This window comes from Salminus brasiliensis, chromosome 24, assembly GCF_030463535.1.
Source record: "Salminus brasiliensis chromosome 24, fSalBra1.hap2, whole genome shotgun sequence".
Lineage (NCBI taxonomy): Eukaryota > Metazoa > Chordata > Actinopteri > Characiformes > Bryconidae > Salminus > Salminus brasiliensis.
In genome coordinates this window covers 19,357,787-19,380,784 of record NC_132901.1, presented here as the reverse complement: position 1 = coordinate 19,380,784, position 22,998 = coordinate 19,357,787, and the positions used below count along the sequence as shown (strand labels likewise).

At 39.8% G+C, this 22,998-nt stretch overlaps 1 protein-coding gene across 15 annotated transcripts in view; it reads right to left on the bottom strand.

The window, feature by feature from the left end:
* Positions 1 to 22,998, bottom strand: part of LOC140546486 (neurexin-2-like) — an 819,352-nt gene that overhangs the window by 634,716 nt on the left and 161,638 nt on the right. For 8 of the 15 annotated variants that reach the window (XM_072669790.1, XM_072669800.1, XM_072669797.1 and 5 more), the window contains exon 3: positions 10,462 to 10,482. In XM_072669790.1, coding sequence (XP_072525891.1) covers positions 10,462 to 10,482 — 21 coding nt within the window. The remainder of the gene's footprint in view (positions 1 to 10,461; positions 10,483 to 22,998) is intronic. The other 7 variants (XM_072669791.1, XM_072669806.1, XM_072669807.1 and 4 more) reach the window with 1 other exon arrangement.

Sequence of the window (22,998 nt, the reverse complement as noted above, 5' to 3'; positions counted from 1 at the left end):
AAGCTACACAGTACCCAGGGAATCTACAGAATACCCAAAGGACCATGGCAATATCCAAAGAAGCTACAGAATACCCAGAGAACCAAAGGAATATCCAGAGAAGATTCAGAGTACTTAGACAACCAACAGAGTACCCAGAAAACATAGAGTACCCAAAGAATTCACAGAATACCCAAAGAAAATCTCAAGAATATTCATAGAAGCCAGTAGCCAGGGAATCAATATATTAATGCACAGGAGGTGTCATGCTTTAGTCCAATAGAATCACTGCACCGCAGAGGTTTTCTGACTTCATTATTTGTTTGTTTGTCTGTTTTCTTGTTTTAACATCCAACATGGATGTGGATGTTGGTAGTATCTACCAGGCACTTGAGCTGACCTAGTTGTGTTAGGAATAAACACTACAGCCCACAGTGCAGTGGCCCTCCATGACCTGAGTTTAACACCCCTGATGCAACCCTTTTGCACTCCAGTGATACTGTTAAAGCATCATGGGGCACATGATGAGGTGCTAGCAGTGTTTTGTGAACAGTGAATTATCAGTTGATCAATGATTCAGTGCTGTGTTAAGATGAGATGGCTTTCATGCCATTTTTGAGCCACTGACAACTGTGGTTTTAAAAGTGTGAACAGAAGACATGGAGAAAACAGCAAACTCTCTGTCCCATGTATCTTTCACTTGTCTGATTGCTTCACATACATGTGTTGTTGCATCACACTGACTGTGTGTGTTTGTGTGTCTGTGTGTGCTGTTCATGGCTTAATGGAATTAATATAATAATGAAAATAATATATAATAAAAAATAATAAAGTAATACAAATGCTATAAATAAGAACCATATAAAATGCCAAAAAATAATAAAATGCTTACATGTTCCATGCTAATGCTAAATTTATTTTTTTGTTTTTAATTAAGAAATTAAAGGAGCATTTTGTAAAATATTCTCCCTTTTCATACTAATTTAAAACTGTGAACTTTTTTTTTGTGTAAAACACAATAAGAAAAATATGCATATTATAATAGCAATGACATCAGCACATGTGTATGAGGTGCCTGAGAAAATGTGTAAACACAGACAAGACGTCTGTGGTTTGATTCCTTGTCTGTATTTACACAGAGATCCTGTCAGTCTGTATGAGACACTTTTCTAAGTCCTGTCACTCCACCTCATAACTCCACTCCGTCTGTTCTGCTAAACGTGGAGAAAGAGTTATTACATGTGAATGGGACAAAGTTCAATGCAGAATTGGCAGGTATGTAAACGCTGTACATCTGTTTAAGTAACATATCTTACATAACAAATGTAGCAGATACATCTTTATAACGCAGAGAACTGAGTAAAACAAAGATTTGTGGGATTCTCCTTCTGAGAAATGTAGGTGGTAAATAGATGGGTCTGCTGCAGCTAACAATGGCAACTATTTAACACAAGAAGTAACTGATAAACTCATGGGAGCTCATTACAAAGCTCGGACAGCGAATAGACTATTTTCACCTTCTCACAGCAGCAAATCATTACATCCTGATTTTATATGTTCATCGTTTTTCCAGTGTTATTGTTTTCACCTTCTGTTAAACGCTAGAGGTGGTGTTTCTTAAATTTCTACTAATACCCCTTTAAAGTGCTGAAAAATCATGTACACATTTATTTTGGCATCTTGCATCTTGGATCATTGACTAAAATTACTGTATAGTCCTATATATATATATATATATATATATATATATATATATATATATATATATATATATATATATATATTATTTCCAAATTCCTCATATTAAATATAAACCACAATAACTGACATATTTTTTTATAAGTTTGGGGACCACTTGTCTATTTTTTCCATTTTCTGCATGTGTCATATGGTCTTGTAAACTTACAAAAGCCACTGTGAAAGAGGCCAAGATTACAAGCACGCTGCCCTCATTCTGTGCTATTACTTTTCAAGGCAGTTAAACAGGTCAGCTCTACACTCGAAACAGGTTAGCTTTAAATCTGTCCTTTTGTTGAGTCAAACCCACAGTGCTGTAAGTCTCTCTACCAATGTTCTGGGAAAGAAATCTAACAATAGACTTCAGCAAACTGAGAATGTGCCTGTATTACACAGGTGTACTGTGGTAATCAACCCTCCCTTTACTCCCTCACTACAGCGGACAATGAAACATTAATGTGAAAAAACTAAAAGAAAGAGACAATCTAGAGAGACTATCTAGAACAAAAAGGGAAGGTAAAAAGGTAGAACACAAGAAGAAAGAGAACAGTGGTGAATTGTTCAGACTGTAGCCTTAGAAGAACCTGAATTAAGCAAGAGAAGCAATGGGAGATAAAAAAACAGAGACAGCTTAAGCCAAAATGTTCCACAATCCAAGAACACAATGGGGATACATTTTACTCAATAAACAGCACATCTGTTCAGTCAAGGCTCTCTCTCTCTCTCTCTCTCTCTCAAACTCATAAGGAGGACTATCCAGAACAGGGAAGGGCAATGGGACTGGGGTCCAGTACAGTGATTCCCCTGCTCTAACAGACCTACTAAACCTGCCGATTAAACGGTTCAAATACCAGGTCATGCTGCTTGCCATCAGCAGCCATAGTCAGAAAAAGCACAATTGGCCTTGTTTTATCTGGGGTGGGTTAGTGGCACTTACTCCCCACATCACTCCTAGTGTGATGTTGGTCAGCAGACGACTGTTGGCTGTTGTATCAGAGCTGGGGAGCCGTGCTGCTTAGAGATGCAGAATTAGTGTCAGTTCTAGCAGATAACGTGGCTAGATTTACATGTGCCGGTGGTGGCATATACTAGCCCTCACCATCCTAGTGTTGGGGTGATAGGGGCAGTTCACAGGGGCAACTGGGACTGGGTATTTGGCCTTCCAAACTGTGTTGAAAATAGGGTGAAATAAACCCTAACTGTGCAGGAATCTGTCCCTCCAGGACCTAAATTTCCACCCCTGATCTAGAACAATCTGATGTGGGGTCCAGGGTTGTTAAGTTCAAGTCCTTGTTTGGGTGACCAAGCAAATTGTCTGTTAGCATGCTAAGCTTGATGACCCCAGCTTTCTTAGCTGGGGTTTCTTAGAATTGTTCATTGCAATGAACAATGACCCCAGCTTTCTTAGCTAGGTTACGTGAAGAGAATTCTATTGTCCTGTACAATTATAAATGACACTAAAGGCACAACCCAGAAACACTGGGCAAACAGTCTACTCAATACATGGCATATTAAGTCAGTTCTCTGAAAATGTTCTAGGGCCAATCTTAATTAGAAATAAGTAGAACACACTTCACCACCACTGCACAGCAGTACAGCAGAATTCAACCTCCACATTTAACCCATCCATGGCAGTGAGAACACTGTCAATTCAGCACCTGGGGAGCAATTAAGGGTTAGGTCCTTGCTCAAGGGCACCTCAGCCGTGAATGTTTAGGGAGGACACCACACTGTTCCTTAACGTCTCCACCCCCACTTCATGCCAGTCCAGAGAACCAGCGACCAAGGTCTCAAGCCTGCTTCTCCAAGCTTTAGACCATGGCTGCCCTGACCCTTCCCTTGGATGAATTTGCTCTTTCAATAAAATAAAAAAACAAAGCCATTTAAAAAGTCACAACCAGGTTTTACTAAGTCGGAACATTTTGTCCTTGAAAATATATGAAAACAACAACAGGCACACACACACACACACAGGCCAACACAGAGGGTGGCACTGGGAAGAGCACAGTCAAATCTTGCAGAAAGATTGTCTGCGTGTGTATGTGTGTGTTTGTGAGCGTGTGTGTGAAATGGATACCCATGCGGCTGGATCAGCGCTGGGCTGCAGAGCAGCTTTGGTTTATGACAGAGGATAAAGGAGCGTGCTAAAGCCAGCCTTCATGCCTATAGGGCCTCACGCGCGCCTGTCAGGCAGGCTCTGCTGGAGAGGGATAAGACAAGACAAAACGAGACAGATTCTACCAGCTCTACCAGAGTGAGAGAATGTGTGTGTGTGTGTATGTGTGTGTGTCTGTGTGTGTGTGTGTGTCTGTATGCGCGTGTGTGGGTGTGATTCAAACCGGTAATTGTATATATATTTTTTTTCACATGAGGAGCTCAAAAGAAACGACTATAGAGTTAATCAGACACTATTGCTTAGAAGACATTTAGTGCCTCCAAGTTTGAGATATGAGCCATAGACAGATCCATAAGTCCACTATATGGACAAATGTATTGGGACACCTGCTTCTTTATTGTGTCTTCGGAAATCAAGGCTATTATAAAAGAGTTTATCTGCTAGATTTTGGAGGAGCATTTGATTGCATTCTGCGACAGAAGCTTTAGTGAGGTCAGGATGTCGGATGACGATGTTGGATGATCATCACCCCATCCCCAACTCCCCAACTCCCAATATCTCTATGTATCAGATAGAGATCCATCATTCCAGAGAACACAGTTCCACTGCTCCACAGCTCAATACTGGGGGGCTTTATACCCCTCTAGCCCACGCCTGGCATTAGGCATGGTGCCAATACGTTCATGTTTATCTGCTTATCTGAGTCCTATTCTATTGGCAGTACTTCACTACAGGGACTAGACAAGCTGTGTGTGTGTGTGTGTGTGTGTGTGTGTGCATTTGCATCACTGTGTTACCAATGAGTGCCACTTAAAGTGACTGAATGCATTCATTTGAAGGGGAGTCCACAAATATTTGGACATACAGTGTTAAATCACACTGAAATATTCTCTATATTCAAACGCCCTGCATTAAAAGGCATTATTTATTGTATGATGACAAAGGATGTTTTCCATCAGTGCTGTAAACAGAGAAATGCATTCGGTATAATAAAAAGCATGGTATTCAGGACAAAGGGAGGCGTAAGGCCTTTCTGTTGGTACACTGTGTCTGTAGGTGTTGAATAGACTAGACTGAACAACACAACATTAAAACGGTTTAGTCTGTACCTCAAACAGCCGCTGTGTTATGAAATTCCACATTATACAGGATTTCATCACAGTTAACTCTGACAATACACTGCGCTGTTAACTTCAGCATCAACAGCATTAGGCCTGGGATTTCCAGCCCTAATCTTTAATACAGTGTACACAATCAACCATTTTAATACTAAATTATGCATTTTGCACTTCCTAGACTGAATACATGTACTCATTTGAAACTAATTAAAAGTAGAATTTTCTTTTCCTCTTTTATTTTTTAATAGCCTTGTTTTGCATTATTTATTTGTGTGAACATGTAAGTCCATTTACATACCATTTGCATATCAAGCACTCCAATATATCGAGTTGACTATGAAGACATTTCTTAGTACACAGGAATGTGGGGTAATGACTTGAAAAAGACAGAAAATTGTGACAACCTTTTTTGGGTGGTTTGTCTAGTAAACAAATAAATAAATAAATAAAGATTTAAACTCGTTATAACTGCAGTCTTATTAAACCCTTCTTTCGGTTTTGTTTTGTTTTATTTTTCTTTGATTTTTCATTCAGCAAAAAAACATCCAGGAAAACATCTCAGTGTCATCTGGCCTCTTTCGGGAACACTAAGAACAAAATCCATAATCTGGTTTAGATCATCCGGAGTAATCTCCAATAAATACAGTTCCAATCAAAGCTCTAATCCCATATCTACACGCCACATCAAACTCCCATTTCATGGTTAAGAGGCAGGGTGGGGAAAAAAATAAAAAATACTAGATCAAGTCTGATCAAGTCTGATCAAGTTTAATCCCAAATGTTCCAGAAGGAAATTTGACTAGATCTGATCAGATTGATGAGGGCCTAAGAGATGGACTCCCTTAGCAGCAGAGAGCAAACATCCATTTATCATTTGCCATCTTAAAGGGCCCACAGTAACACTCTTGTCACTGAATGCAATCAAATCCTCACAGCAATACTCCAAAATCTAGAAGAAAGTCTTGGGGGGTTGAAGAAACAATGAATGAGCAGGTGTCCAAATACTTTTATGATATATATACTAGAAAAAGTCTCTTATTCTGCTGGCAGATAATTTTGCTTAATTCCAGAAATGACTTGTTTTCAATAAAGCGAGCCAGTTTTCATTGTCCATGACTAAGACCCTCTAAAACTTACAAGAAACACAAATCGGCCAAAACATTAGTACCACCTGCCTAATATTAAGTCAATCATCCTTCTGCCACTGCAATAGTTCTTACTATTCGAGGCATGGACTCCATCAGACCACAAAACTGGCTTTGTATAAAAGCAGCATTTTTCCTGCTTTTAACACCTTCAAGATCCCTTGATAGATGCCAGTGTAGATGAAGATAATCCGTTTTTCATGTGACCTAATGTTATGGTTGATCAGTGTGCATTAAAAATACATTAGCCAGTCCCTCATCCCAACTGGTGAAATATAGGCTACATAATATTTGACCAAAATGCTTCACATTTGTCATGTAATCAAAACACCCCAGAAACTCCTCGAGCTCGGCCTAGACGTTCTCAGCACTCTGAAGCATTCGGTTAACGATCAGTGGGCTCAACTGAACATCGCATATACTTACGATATACTTACTCAATATTTCAAAAGACATACTTACTGTCCTACCACACAATTTCTAAAAACTCAGTTCATCATTCAGCACCATAACTAGCAGTTCTCCGTTATGAGCAAGCCGTGGTCATACTGCAGTCTGCAGTTATTCAAGGTAAAGTGCGAGTCTCTGGTTACACTGCAAGCGCGGCAGATTTCTGCAGTGAAATGGGGTCGCTCAGAGACTCCGGCTCATCCATTTCCGGAGCTTTCTCACGGAGCTAGCGCCAAGCTCAGTTTCATATGATGGCGTTCCTCCCCGCTGGGTTTTAAGGCACCTCGCTCTCATCCATCTCACGGAACCTTTCTAACACCCGGTCATCGCCCCTAATTAGAGAAAACCCCCTAAAAATAGGGCAGTACAGAGAGTGAACTGGTTGCTAGGGACAAAACCAAGGTTGATCAACAATTAAGTATCCATCTTAAGTATGGCTGGCTCTGAGAAAGTGTCCATGGGAGCTGCTCCACGGTAACTTAATTAAGTGATTAAATTGATGCCCCAAATGACCCCCTACAGTGAGAAGATCTATTAAGTAAGGACAGTGCATTTGTCTTGGGAATGGCTTGTTCAAGATGAGTATGCAAATCCTCAGCTAATATGACTTTGCAAGCACATCAGGGTAAAGGAATAAACTGAAATGCTTGAGAAAACAAGCGGGAATGTACTGTAGCTCCGCGGATGGATGCGGCTGTTGGGACATATGCGGATATTAGAACTTATCTTAAGTTAGTTAATTAGGTATTATAAAAATATATATATGTAGTTTGGAATTAAAGAGTCCAGCTTGGAAGCACAAAGTAACACGGATCAGCCCTAACATTAACACTACCTCCTTGTTACTACACTCATTGTCCACTCTAGCAGCTCCGCTTACCACATAGGAGCACTTTGCGTTTCTATAATTCCAGACTGTAGTCCATCTGTTTCTCTGCATACTTTGTTAGCCTCCTTTTGCCCTGTTCTTCAATGGTCAGGACCCCACATAACCACCACAGAGCAGGTAGTATTTGGGTGGCGGGTCATTCTCAGCACTGCAGTGACACTGACTGACATGGCGGAGGTGTGTTAGTGTGTGCTGCTGCTGGTAAGAGTGGATCAGATACAGAAGTGCTGCCGCTGGAGTGTTTAACGGAGAGTAGACCTCCAAGCAGAATTATCCAGCCAACAGCATCCTGTAAGCACTGATTAAAGACTAGAGGATGACCAACACAAACTGTGCAGCAACAGATACAGAGCTTTTGTCTCTGACTTTACATCAACATTTTTTACAAGGTGGACCCAGTACGTGAGGGTATCTAATACAGTGGACAGTGAGTGGACACAGTGTTTAAAGACTATATCAGCACTGTTGTGTCTGATCCACTCACACACCACCACCATGTCAATGTCACTGCAGTGCTGAGAATGACTGAACCACCACCCAAATAATATCTGCTCCTAACCATTAAAGAACAGGGTGAAAGGAGGCCAACAGAGTATGCAGAGAAACAGAAGGACTACAGTCAATTAAAGAACTACACAGTGCTCCTATTTGGGAAGTGGAGCTGATAGAATGGACAATGAGTGTAGAAACAAGAAACAAAAAAGGGGTATTAGAGTTATGGCTGATGGGTGTATAGTCTTAAAAGTAATGGTGCATTAAAAGATTCCTTGAGGGTTCAATGCTATGAACGAATGTTTGATTCCAAAATGTGCGAGTGTGTGAGTGTGAAGAAACCTTGAATAGGCGAAGAACCTCTACATCAAGACCTATAAAAGGTTCTTTACACTTCACAAAGTGATTTTTCTATAAAATCGCTCAAAGAACATTTGAGGCATCTTTATTAATATTAAAAAGTGTAATGTGGACACAACCAACCAAACACATCTACCTCCACTGTTAATTGAGCAATGCTGAAATTCAGACATCAAAAATGGTTCAAATGTGCACCTCTATTTGGGTCAATCCAAAGCAGATAACCAAAGTGAACTAAAAATGGCAAAAAAGCAAGTCCTGCTGACTTTCAATAAGCATCAACGCCACACAAAGTAACTGCATCTTCTCAACAAGTTGACTCTACAAGTATTGCATCAGCTTGAGTTCAGCGCACGGCCCTGCCTCACCCCTCTTCCCTGTGAAATGTAAATAAGCAAAGCTCTTGGGGGCAGCCAGTTCTGCTCTGATGTCGATGGTGGAGCTCTCCCAGCGGGAGAGACCCTCCCTCTCCCTCCCCCGGGCAGCCGAGTGAAACCGATCAGGACACTTCATCACATTCCGGGTCAGCGGCACACTACACACAGTCTAGATGATGCCACCTCTGCTGCTGCGGGCGCGGTAGGGGAGGGACACTTGCCGCATGGACCTCGCGGAAAACCACGGGGGAATTCGGGGCAATAGAGAAGTGTCCACCTGCCACCTGCTGTGCGGCTACAATGATATTTTTACATCAAGGGTTTCTGGGCGCGTAGTGTGAACTTTCGGTGCGAGGAGAAGCCTGCATTCCGAAGCAGGGATTGAAAGAATGCCAGAGAATGTCAGTAGTTTCTTCCGGGACAGGATGAAAATTGTGAGGAGTGCCTTAGCATATGGGCAAGCAACTTTGGGTCACTTGAGCTGGACTTAAATGTCAACATACTACATTGAGGATTGTGTTTTGATTATTTTCTCATTCAGCTTAGTATAACAGCTATGCGAGTTCAGATTTGTCTTTTGCAAAATTCCAATTTTTCTGCTAAACACACAAAAAAACCTGCCATTCTTCTCTCCCCACCTTATCAAATGGTATCGAGCTTCAAGTTCAGTCACCAGCGACTGTTCAAACTCCAAATACAAAACTCCTCACCAGTGGTGTTACCATAGCAACCCTCTCCTGAGGCCTGTGTCTGGGTAGAGGGGGTAATTCATCAGCAACTGAATCCCGATAGGGGAAAATACGCAGATACCTGGAGCTTATCCCAATACACACGCCTCAGAGAGCCAGACCCGAGCATGCTGCCTATCAATTACCCAGTCAAACTCCAGCCAGCAGGGAATCCGTCAGTAAATAAGCAAGGTTCTCCGAGGATGCAGTATAAAGTCAAGTTCCATGCTGTTTCTGACAGGCGGGACACTTTTTGGCAGTCTTGGTGGGTTTAACCCTAAAGCACTGACCCAGTGGAATAATGTGCAGTTGCATAATGGGTCATGTTCCTGGCTAGCGCACTACCCGGGTCAAAGAAAGCCTGGGGTTTCCCCTGAGGAGAAAATAGTATAGCTTAGCCGCCTTACAAGAACAGCCCAGTTAAAAACGTGCCAACATGCTAATTATGCTAACAGTGAATGAAGGACAGTAGCCACCAATTAGCAGAACAATGTTTTCCGTAATGTTAATTAGTTGCTATATCCTTTCATTCACTGTTTGCAACATTAGCACCGTCGCCTGAACCATCCTCTCAAAAAAGGGGGACTTATCATTGCTAATCTACTAGTTTGCACAAGTAATTGTGTTCCGGATGCACTGAAGAAGTCTATGATCTGAGTTGGTAGGATATACAAAATGACATATAATCACACTTCAAAATTCCAGCCCTTTTCCAGAAAGAAAACAAAACAACAACAACAAAAAAACACAAGTGAAATGTTCCACTCTGCCGTTTTCTGTGCAAACCAAAATAAAAGCCAACTAATGAGAAAAAGGAAGGGTTGCGTTAAAAGGGCAAAGAATGGGGGTTTGAGAAATTGATCTCTTTTTTTGGCAGCAAATTAAAAGCCCCTGTAAGTCATCCAAACCGCAGTCCAAGCTGACAATGCCCCTCGGACGAGGGAGCAGCATTTCATCAGCTAACATTAGCATGAACATCCAGCATGAACACCAGCAAAAAAGTAAGCCGCCTTAAGCTGTAAAAAAAACCAAACAAAAAAAAAAAACAAAAAAAAAATCAATGGGCTTACCTTCCACAGAGTATTCTTCTTCTCCAGGAACAGAGGAAGAAGGTCGGGTGTGGAGAGAGAGAGAGAGAGAGAAAGAGGGAGAAATTAATTAGTAACTGAAATTATTGAGTCACAGAGCTAAAAATACGACCAGTGATGTCTCAATTCTTCTTAATTTATGAATTAGTCATTTTCAAAGAGGCTGAGACTCTAAAGAGAAATCCTACAACGCAATGTCTCCCAGATAGACTAATTGAACATACAACACCTCTTCTAAAACTAGAGCAAGCCAGAATAAACAATAAAGAAATATATAAACAAACACAAACAAGAATAACCCCGTGTGACACTCATCTCTGATCAACAGTGCAGCCTCATCAACATTTTAGAATATGCCTTGAGGTAGCTTTTAACAAAAAGCCAATAACGCATCAACTTTTACAGCAGTGGTCCTGTGAAAGGATTTAAACTTGCACTACTACACTTTACTATACTATATCCTGCACTCAGGTTCATTAACATGAATTCCTACAAGTTACTTTAACACACTGAGCACTTGGTTTATTATTCGGTTATTAGGGCCTAATGCAGAAACCATTCTGTGTTATTTGGTAGTCCCACAGGGTTCAGTTTTAGGGTTTGTGAAATTGTTGCTCATTGTAGGAGCAATGTAGTTAAGAATCGAAGCATGGGCCTAGATGGTTTAAGGTGTTACATATTTGATATAACATGCTACTCAGAAAACTACAATTATATCATAATCAGCAGATTTTGTGCAGTCATGTTTCTGTTAACCATTGGACACACCACAGAGAAGACAACCACTATACAACAGTGGTCTGAAAAATGTGTTAGACACAAATTTAAAGGTAGTGTGTCTGTGTTCATACAAAGTGTTCAGAAAACAATAAAAATGCATTCCTCCCAAAAACAAATACATAAATAAATGAAATAAATAAATACATACATGAATAAATACCTACAGATACAACGACAGTATAAAAACAACAGTAAAAAAATAGACATTATCTTGAGTGAGACATATATTTACATATATATATATTTAAATATAGCCCACTGACATTTTGAGTTATGTGTTTTTCAGACCATTGCTCAAAGTTAAAAAAAAGAATACTAATTATAAACACTACACATGCTTTCTACCCCTCCCTTAATCCCTTCCTGCCTCCCTTAATCCCTTGCTCGCTCTCTCTCTTTCTCCCTCTCCACACAACGCAAAGGACACAATGTAAAGGACAACTGCCAGAATCAAATAATTTCATAAATGACAGCAAAAAATGGACATAAAAAGGTTTAAATGTGACAACAACATACACACACACACACACACACACACACACACACACATATATATATATATATATATATATATATATATATATATATATATATATATATATATATATAGTCACCATTACCAATATATAGAAACTAGCTCACAAGCCTACTACAAAACAAAACATCTCGACTGTGTATTCTACATGGCTCCAAAGGAAGGCAAAAAATAATCATTTCTGCATTATTCATTTTCATAAGTGGAGGCACCCTGCAGCTGTGGAAGTGTTTACCTCTGCTTTTAGTAACAGTTATTAAGATTTAATGGGGCTGAGGGACCAGTAGTGCGTAAGTTAGTATCTCTTGATAGGCAGAGTATGTAGCATTAAAAGAGTTAAACTTATAAAGGGCTTTACTCATATATTGTTGACAGTAGATTCGATTTGGCTAACCGGCTATATCGCCTTCTGCCTTTATACATTTAGATTAATTAGTTCATCAGCAATTGTCATTAAGGAGACAGAATAGCCAATAAAGTAAAAAAAGAGATCAAATGTGAGGTCTCTGTCAAGCAATAGGGTATAATACACAGCGAAAAGTCAGTTCTTGAAGGTGATGAAGATGTTAAAAGCAGGACAATGGAAAAACATAAGGATCTAAGCCACTTTGATAAGAACCACACTGTGATGGCTAGACGACTTGGTCAGAGCTTCTCCAAAACACCAGGCAGGTGTTGTGGGATTTTTCTTAAATGCAGTGGTCAGTACATAAAAAAGAAAAGACAACTGGTGAACTAGTGATGGGGTCATGGGCATCTGAGGTTCACTGTTGTGATCCATGGAGACCCACCTCACAAATTACAGGATATAAAGAATCTGTTGTTTAAGTGTTGGTGCCAGATACCACAGGACACCTTCAGAGGTCTTGTGGAGCTTATGGTCCAAAGAGGATCAACCGGGGAACCAGTGACATAGCCATGGGTACCCAAGGTTGGTATTAATGTTATGGCTGATTGGTGTACATTTCTATATATGGGATAATAAGAATGCCACATTTTTTCATAAGCAGGGTTGAGGTATACAACAACTGATAGAAGAAGACAGACAGAAGACAGAATCTCTGTGAACTGTACAGGCCTGGAGGCCTGGAGAAAAACTATGAAATGTGTAAGACTGACAATTTAGCTGAAGGTTGTCTAGCATGGCTGTCTGACAGAATGAATCAATGGAAGTTTGAAGGTAAACTGACATGAAAACCTCCCAGTATTGATTTTTACATTAGTACACACATTCCACATTAAACATGTAGTGTGTGGTGCCTGCTACACTAACAGTCTAATGAAAGAACTGACAAGAAATACACAGTGCTTATAATATACTTGTCTCCAGCCTCAGTCCTACAGGTTTCATACCCTGCATGTGATTGTGTTTACGAGGCTTTAATAGTCCTTTAGGTCTATCTAAGAATTGAGTCAGATGCATTAGAGAAGGGGTCAGACCTTAACACAGTTGTCCAAACCCAATTATTCATGTATGGTGGGGCTATCATTAAACAAATATTTGCATGACATTTGATGGCTTCATGTCTCATATCCAGTCTTCTTATGAGCTGCCTTCTTGCTTTAATGGCTTTCCGTCTGCATTTACCACAACATTAGTTTATTTTATTCTGCCTCCCTACTGTTACGCACTTGAATAAATAGCTTTTATCTGGCAAGCTGCAGTCACTGTCGTTGGCTCTGAAGTTTGTATTGCCAGTATGAGAATAGTGGATCAGGTAACATCTATCTAGGCCAAAAACACATTTGTTGAAGTAAATTTAATAGCTAATAATTAGGCTAAGTTTAAGTTGGGCTATGTTTGAGCGTGGACCCAAACTTCCATTCTCCACAATAGTCTACTTATTGTCCTCTGGACTAAGAAACACAATGTTGTAATTCTGTCATTGCTAAATATTCACTCTTCAATCTTTTGAATTTCTGCTTTACAGCTTTCCTTTCCTAATGTTACCCCATTTGAAAGCCAATTACCCAATCCCTGTTCTTGTGAACTCCCCCTATCACTAGCAATGCTCCCAACACTAGAATGGTGAAGGCTAGCACCACCTCTTTTCGAACTGCCCCATGCAGCTTCGCTAGGAGGAAAGTGCGGCCTCCTCAGTTTTGATACAACAGCTAACAGGTGCCTGTGCTGACCAACATCACACTAGGAAAAAGTGCTATCAATCCACTCCTGGGAGAGCAAGGCCAGTTGTGCTCTCTCATGCTCTGTCTGCTGATGGCAAGCTATAATTATGAAAAGAATATCTAAAAAAAAGGACACATGGGCTCTAAGTCTGACAGAAAGTCGCTGCTGCACTAATCAGATCAGGGGAAGGGCTGTATAAAAATGTATAAGCACGTTTTAACAAAAGCAGTAAGAAACCATCATGCTACCAAAGTACATAGAAGACAAAGCAGCCACTGATGCACTCTATCTGTATGTGTCTCTTTCTGTATTTGTCCATCTTTCTCTCTCACGTGTGCACTTTCACTCTATTCTATCCCTATGTGAGATTAAAGGAATGAAATAGACCCCAATCAAGCAGCAACATCACTGCTGCCACTCAGGACTACACTACAAAACAAGACTAATGCAGGTTATAAAGCCAGTAGAAGCTTGCCATTGATGTAGACCTTCCCCTCCTTTTGGTCTAACATTTTTTTTCTGTCATTACCCTCTGGATCAATCTAATTCAGGCAATTATACTAGCACTATACTACACTAGATACGTATAGACTGATACACGAACTCACGGACAGTTATTGTGGGTATGCTTGTTTAACCTTAGGTACATCTTATTCAATAAAAGCAGTATTAATGCTTTATCGGCTCCAGTCTGCTGAATGTGTACACGGACTTGAGGGGCTCATATTGAAGGTTGCAATAAAATGCACTGTACTGTTTTACTCCTAATAGACAGGAGGACTTAACTCATAATTAAAAGGCAGACTAGAATTATGGTAGAGAGATAGTCTAGACTGCTAATTGATAAACAGACTAGTCTCATTATCGGTAAGTGGGCAGCTTAGACTCCTAGGAGATAGATAGACTAGACTCTTCGACCTGGATCCTAAGAGATATTTAGACTAGCCTTCTATGAGATAGACTATACATAATAGATAAAGAGAATGGACTCATAATATATAGAAAGACAAGATTCATAATAGCTAGTCTAGACTCCTAATAGAGAGATAGCTAGTCTAGACTACTAATAGATATATGAACTAAACTCATAATATATGGACTAGACACCTAATATATAAACATAAAATTCACAATTCACAAACAATAAATATTCTGGACTAATAATAGATTTATAGTCCAGCCCTAATAGATAGTGAGTGTAGACTAGATTCCCTAGACTCCTCATAGACAGACAAACTAGACACCTACTAGACAGATAGCTACTCAATATTTGATAGATGCAATAAACTATAGACCAGATATCCCAGATGCTTAATATATATATATATATATATATTACTCATCGACAGAATAGACGCTAATAGATAGATAGATACTCTAGACTAATAATAAATATACCGACCAGACCTAACAGATAGGTAGACTAGAATTCTAATAGATATTAGATAAAATAGACTTCTACCACACAGGCATACTCTTAATAGATAGATAGACAGATAGACAGACGGACAGAAAGATAGGTAGATAGATAGACCACTATAAACATATACACAAAAATGACTGGCAACGTCAAAACGTGTGTTTACCTCACAGAATTACCAAAACATGATGAATAATAAAAAGAATAAACCCTGTAAAAGTACATAAACATTTGTTCTACAAAGCCACACCCCCTTCCGAGATGATTACACTTTGAGATTTAGAAATCACTTGTCTACTGTTTTGAAAAACAGCAATGGGAAAAGTTCTGTCCTGAGAGACTGGCATATAATCAAGCTTAAAAGACTTATTTTGTGGAGACGGTTGATACAATTAAACAGAATAGAGAAAATGAATGATTTTATGAGCCCCGTTTGAACATTTGTTCAGCAGTTGAGTCAGTGGTTCTCCAGGGCCGTGCAGCATGATAAACATTGAAGATTCCCTTTTATGAAAAGTAAACTCTTTGTAGGCAGGCAAGCAGAGCCGTTTCTGCAGAACAGCATGGGGATAGTCATGGACGTGCTGTTCCACAGATTGAGTGTTTCGTCCCCGTGATTCCTTCTGACAACACCTGTCCAGTCAGTAAGTCCCTCAGCGTGTTCCATTAGTAGACGGGAACCAACAGCTCTGGGCTTAGTAGTCCATCAGGGCCATATTCCCCAGTGTGGGACGGGATATATAATGTAAATGGAAGGCCATTTTGAGGTTGAAAGCACATGTGCATTATTTCCTACAGGCATGTTTTGATGGTGCAGCACTTGCAAATAATAACCATAGGCCTCATAGCAGAATGCAGCTACAGGCAAATGCATAGTAATGTGTGTAGATAAAACGGAATAAAGGCAACACTGTGGAGACGGAGCGAGGGAAAATAACAAGACAATAAAAGGTACACATACAAAATTACAATATTTTGCAAAGGCTTAATCAGTTTTAAATGGGCAGAGAGTGTGGGAAAGAGATAAAGAAAGAAAAACAACAGCAACAAATCTCAATTTTAAAAGCAGTTTTGTGTGTTCAATTACAGAATTCTGTAAAATCACAGAATTTTACCAATCGCAAGACAACAGAGCAAGACACACACACACACACAGAGGGAGAGGGATTTCTTTTCCTCTTTTGGAGCCCCAAAGGGGTTTGGAGTCAAATGAGAGACTTTTGGAGCCTTAATCCCACCAAGCAAAATAAAGGATTTAGCACGGAGCAAGGACAGAATCTTAAAACCTTAACTAACACACACACACACACACACACACACACACAGAGAGAGAGAGAGACAAAAGAAGAAGAAGAAGTGCAAGAGAGCGATCGATCAGTGCAGTTGTCACTCATAAATGTGTGTGTATGTCAGTAATAGGCTGTTAGGCTGAGATGGAACACAGCTGATGCTCAGGCTGGCTGCTTTAACCACAGGCCCCGCTTCACTTCTTCACATCTTGGGACATGGTGGTCACTTTCCCCAGTGACAGAGGCTGCCAATTTCACCTGCATTTAAAAACTTTGCCGCTGCCATTAAGTCTGCCTTTGCCCCATTTCAATCACAACAGATCTGACCATTTGAGGTATGGACTCCACAAGACCTCTGAAGGTATTCTGTGGTATCTAGTCTCTAGGCATGTACATTGTAAAGTGGTGAGGTCCTCCATGGATCGCATCAATGAGCCTTAAGTGCACATGACCCTTGTGCCTTTTTTGGGCCACTTTTGGTAGGTGCTAACAGTCCATCACTGTTATACACATTAATGCAAATAATTAATAACACAATACGTGTAAAGAATATCAAAGTATTTCAATATCATATTTTGCAATACTGTATTGATTCCTTTAACCTAGTACTGATCTTTAATTAATGCACTGTTAAAAGTACATTAAAGATCCTTGAGGGACCTTTGGAGGTTTTTTAGTTTAAAACTTTGAGGATCTTTCAAAGAACCCTTTTCTTCTAAAAAAAACTGTTTGAAGGTTCTTCAAAGCACCTTAAGAGATCCCTCCACAAGAACATCCAAATGTTCCTCAAGGATCTTACTTTACATACTTTTAACAGTGAGGTTTACATGCAGTACAGCGGTTCTTTGTGTTGTGTTTAAACCTCGACCACTAGACAACCGTATTCAGATCCAGTGTTCTGATTGGATAAAGAGTCAATTTCTTTCTACACTATGACATTTTACCTAATTTGACATTTGATTCCAAAAATCTAAATATAGAATTAATATGCGATGTGATAATGATTACAGTCTTGCAATATAATGCGATACATATACTCTAACTTCTGTACTGTGATATGTATTGAATTGCTAGGTCCTTGCCAGTGTGCATTATTTTTAATGATGTATAGTGCCACTAGTACAGTGCACTATATATAGTGCATCCTAGTGTCTAGTTAATATCACTACAGACAGCAGCAACACTAAATTAGGTATCAGTATGGGACCGAGAGACAGACATTGCTGGGCAGGACAGCAGAGGAAGAAAAAGAACATCTCCAATTTGATTCTGTCATAAGTAGATTGGGTATGATAATTATATTGAAATATGGGATTTTGAGTAAAACTTTACTAGAGCCCATATAGACTCACTATTATCTCGAAAGAATAAACTTTCTGATCATCTGATCAAGGCCTTTGCTCTGCCTTCTTTGTGACAGTCTAAAGAGACTTGGGCCCTAAAGCAATTCCCCTGCGAGTTTTAATGTGATAATGGAGATACTGCTGTGTATTAAAGGGCAGAGAGTTCCTAAGTCTTTGACTATGCTAAAAAGCATCCGCAAATGCGCAGAACTTATCTGTCTGCCAATCATTGACAGCCCAACAATTCAAACAGCCATAAAAATATTTTGTTGGACAAGCCTGACCTTTTGAGCAGGCCTTCTCCTTCTCGGAGTGTCTTGACCTCGGCCAAGCTACAGAGACTGGTTCCTAACCAGCCATATGTTGCGAAGCGAAGACACACAAATTCTATGAAAAGTTCAGTGATGAAGCAAAAATTCCATCAGAATTGGACATGTCATAATATTCTGTGACATGTCGTGTTGTTTGTGTGATGAGATCATGTTGTATAAATAAAACTGCTTTTGAAATATGTCAAACCCGTCATGTTTGACCTTGATAAGATGAACTTCATCTGGACTTTTTTCCAGTTATTGCCAGAAAAAGGCCACACAAATTAGGCATGACAGAGCACTGGACACATCACCTCAGGATTTCTCTTTCACTTGCAAACTGAATGATCTCGTGATCTCCAAGTCTTTTGACTCCAACTCTCTGGCTGGTCCCCCTTTGAACTCAGCCAGACCCTCTTCTCGTCAGAAGACAAGACAACATATGCAAATGTCTGGACTGAAGTGCACTGGACAGCGGTCCTGCAATTCCTGAGGCAATCAACCAAACTATTAATAGTGAGGCCAGATCCGCTAGCCTTATATGTTGATGCTAGGAGCTGCCTGCTTTGCGGTGTATATTTTAAATTTCATGGACAATAGAATCCTCGTCCAAAGGGGCGTCTTTGTAATAAAAGAAATGCCCCTAGTAGAGAAGCAACAGTATGTGTATTCATATCAAACCGTCATAAAATTTGGGGTCATGGTTCGGGTTGCTCATGGTCAGGCTGTATTAACTACCTCAGGAGGGCGCTATACAGCACTAGATGGAACAAACTCTAACAACTGTTGAGTCTAAATGAAAAGGAACCTGGGATAGTCTGCCGCTGTACCAAATTCATCCTGAACCGAACTATGACTTTTGTGTACCGTTACACCCTACTTGTTGGCTTTAGCTTCTCCAGCTAATGTAGAACAGTCTGGTGTGGAGGAAAGAGGCTAACACAGCAACCTGGTATATTAGCTTTCCAAGCTAATGTTGAATGGTGTGGTACAGGATCACTTTGGGAGACATGGTAAGGCTACACTCAGTGCGACAACCTCCGCACCCACCACCACACTGACCCTGATACGGCAGGAATCACACACACACACACACACACACACACACACACACACACACACACACACACCCCACCATCGATTGAGCTCAGCAGGGACCCGCTTGACAGGAGTGCTACTGCTCTAGCGAGGGAGAGAGCAAGCAAGCAAGAAAGCCAGTGTCTGATGACCCACTTTTCATCTCCCTTTGCACTTTTTTACTACCTTTGCCTCTTTTTGGTGCCAATGCAGAAAACACTAATGCGCACACACACACACACACACACACACACAAAATGTGCTGTTTCTGCATTGGAGATTTAATTATAGGATAAACTGAATATAATAATTCTATGAACTGCAAAAAAAAAAAAAAAAAACACTGATCATCTACAGTGGCATCTGTCAATGGGTGGATATATTAGACATCAAGTGAACAACGAAGATGAGCAAAAATGAGCAAGCATAAAGATCTCAACCACTCTGACAAGAACCAAGCTGTGATGGGTAGACGACTGTGTAAGTACCTCCAAAACAACAGGCAGGCATTGTGTGTGCAGTGGTCAGTGCCAAGTCCAAGAAAGGACAATCTGTGAACAGGGTCATGGTCACCTAAGGTTCATTGATCAATCCATGAAGGCCCCACCTCACAACTTACAGGACTTGAAGGATCTGCTGCTAAAATACAAGCCCATGCCTTGAATGGTCAGATCTGTTGTGGCAGCATGGGGGGGGCACTCAATATTAGGTAGGTGGTACTAATATTATGGCTGATTGGTGTACACTATCCTGGTGTACAGTGGCCTAGAAGGTAGTGTGTGTGTGAGAGTTTGATGCTTGCTCTGGTATCTATTTGTGAGGTGTTTGGTGTGTTCTCATTTGACAAAATGTAAAGCACAACTGCCAGATTCGTATTATGTCGGAAAGTGAAAAAAAAAATCATATGGTAGTGCATAATAGAGATCCAAGGTAGAAGGTAACAGTTGTGTTTAGGTAAATTATACGTAGACATGAAACTGATATTTCATGACTACCTATAATTTGATGACTACCAGCTGCAATTTGATTGGTCCATTGATAGGGCATAACATATCTATGTAATTTCACCATATTAATACTGTATTATTCCCACAGACTAAAAGATCATAGTTTGGATGTTCACACCAGCATCATTCCACTGGACAACCTCATACTAATAACTAATAACTCCACAGATCGTGTCGATTTGCAAGTTTTGTTATCCCATTGGTATGAGATGAATTGGAACTAGTCTCCTCCAGGTTCAGCGAGTTCTAGAAGGCCATTTACAGTTATTCCTGTAAATGGACACTGACTGGATGAAATTAAGTGATCTCATTGGTGATCACTTAAATTACAGAACCTCCGCAATTAAACCTAATCCAGCTTTGAAAGCTCCACTCATTGCAGCTATAATGGCAATTATATCAAAAGGAACACTTTAATAGATTCAGGGTTTCATTCAGTACCCTTTTAGCAAGACCTCACTGCTGCACCTGGTCAGGTTTGTGTGCATGTGTGCGTATGTGTGTGTGGCACCGGCTTCGGCCTTCGGTTTCACACTGTATAGCAAGAGATTTGCCTCTGTGACAAGCCCGGAAAGATGATAATCTGCAGGGCGAACAGGGATGAGAATCGCTGAGGCGCAGATTCAGTTTCTCCAAGCTGTCTCCTCGGAGTCTGTCAACAGCCTGAACGCACACAGGTGAGGTGAAATACGGCTGTAACCTGCATTTCAAAATAATCCTCAAAAATGAAGAGGGAACGGCGGGAGAGATCAGAGACGACAGGAATGTCACGACAGGACGCGCTGGGCCATTTGGTAGTGGAAGCGTTTACTCTTTTAAGCTGATCTGAGACCAGTCTGGAAGATAATCCGAGAGAAAATGTTGCGGTTTAAGAAGAAATAACATGGAACCTCGGAATTCAGCTTTTTAAAAGCGACTCATTTTGAAGAGAACAATTTCCCCCACTGACATACTTAACAAAATAGTCCCACAAATCCCCCAGTGTATTCCATGCTAAAAGGATTAAATCAAAAAACCCTGATTGGATTTCAGACTTTACGTAAAAGACAATTTCTGAAATAGGATAATTCTGACCCAGCCTCGACAGGCCTCATAAAATAATGTTGTTATTAAATGCTGGACGATGCCGTGGTGTGCCTGTTATTTGCAGCCTTTTCTATTTGTGATTATAAATTTATTGCGAGTGATGAGTAAGTGGCGCTCAGGATGTGATAGTCTAACCTAGGGAGCATATTACATTCAAACAGAATCATCTGATAATGAAAACAAAGTAAACCACACTTCCTGTTTCAGCAAACAGCATGCATTTGCTATGTAGAAACCTTTTTTGAATACATACCATACACTTTAAAAAACAAGGTTATGGTTGTACTGGACAATTTGACCTTAAAGCACAATCACCTGAACATTGTACCTACAAATAAACAACTGTTATGAACGATTATATAAGCTGCTCGAGTTGCTGGTTGGCTTAGTGTTTGACTTCTCCTTCATGTTGTTACCATGTCATAGACTGGACGGGTGGATACAATGTTTTTGAAGGGATAGTGAACACACACAGTGGAGAAAATAATAGCATCATTTGATAAAAATGTAATAAAATAATTGTCATGGTCAAGATTACATTGTGGTCGTGCAACACCATTATCTTCCAGTGCTTTGCTACACCAAAATCAGTCCTTGGGCAAGACTCCCAAAACTACATCGGCCCACTTCTGTGAAACAAGCAATCTTGGAAGTTGCTTGGGATAACAGCGCCCACTAAACACCATATATGTAAATGATTAAAAGACTCGAAAGTCGATTAATTGTCCAGTCCTAGGATAAGGTTATAATCAATGCAATAGAAGAACCACTCATGCTTGAAAAGCAGCTCTGTGAATATAAAGAACATATTAAAGGTTTAAAGGATCTTCAGATCAATATGAAGATTCAATAGGAAGTTTAAGAGGTGTTCTTGGAACCCATACATCGCATAGAGGTTCTTTAAAATGTAAAAAAAGCTTTATATATCGCACATTCATCTCATTTACAAAAATATTTCTTTAAAGAACCATCCTGAACAATTCTATGGCATCATGTCAAGACTTTTAATGTATGTAAGAGTGTATTGTAATTTCTAGAATTTAAGCCTAGGAAGATACAGATTTACAGTACTAACTTCACATTTTTATCTAAAGAACAATCTACTAAAAGATTCATTTACTTACCTACTTAGTTATATATTTATTTATTTTAACCTTTTAAGCACCTTCATTTTCAACAGTAAATGTGTGTACTCTAAGCATGTATTGTATTTTTTTTATCATTTGACCTAAGAAGATACAAATTTAAGGTACTAATTTAAGGGTTATTTAAAGAATATTTATGCTACATGGATAATTCTTAAACTATTAAAAGGTTATTTGCCCTTACATCTCATTTTTTATAACAGAATCCACTGAAAGACTTGTTTTAGGGGAAAATGTTATTTTTTTTTTTTCTGTAGAAATGCAAATAATCTTTATAGGCATCTTAATTTTCGAGATGGAAGTAACTTAAACATGCAGTTTTCTTTATAGTTGAAACCTAAGAAGATACTAATTTTAAATGAATAATATGAATATTGAATATAATGAATATATGAATA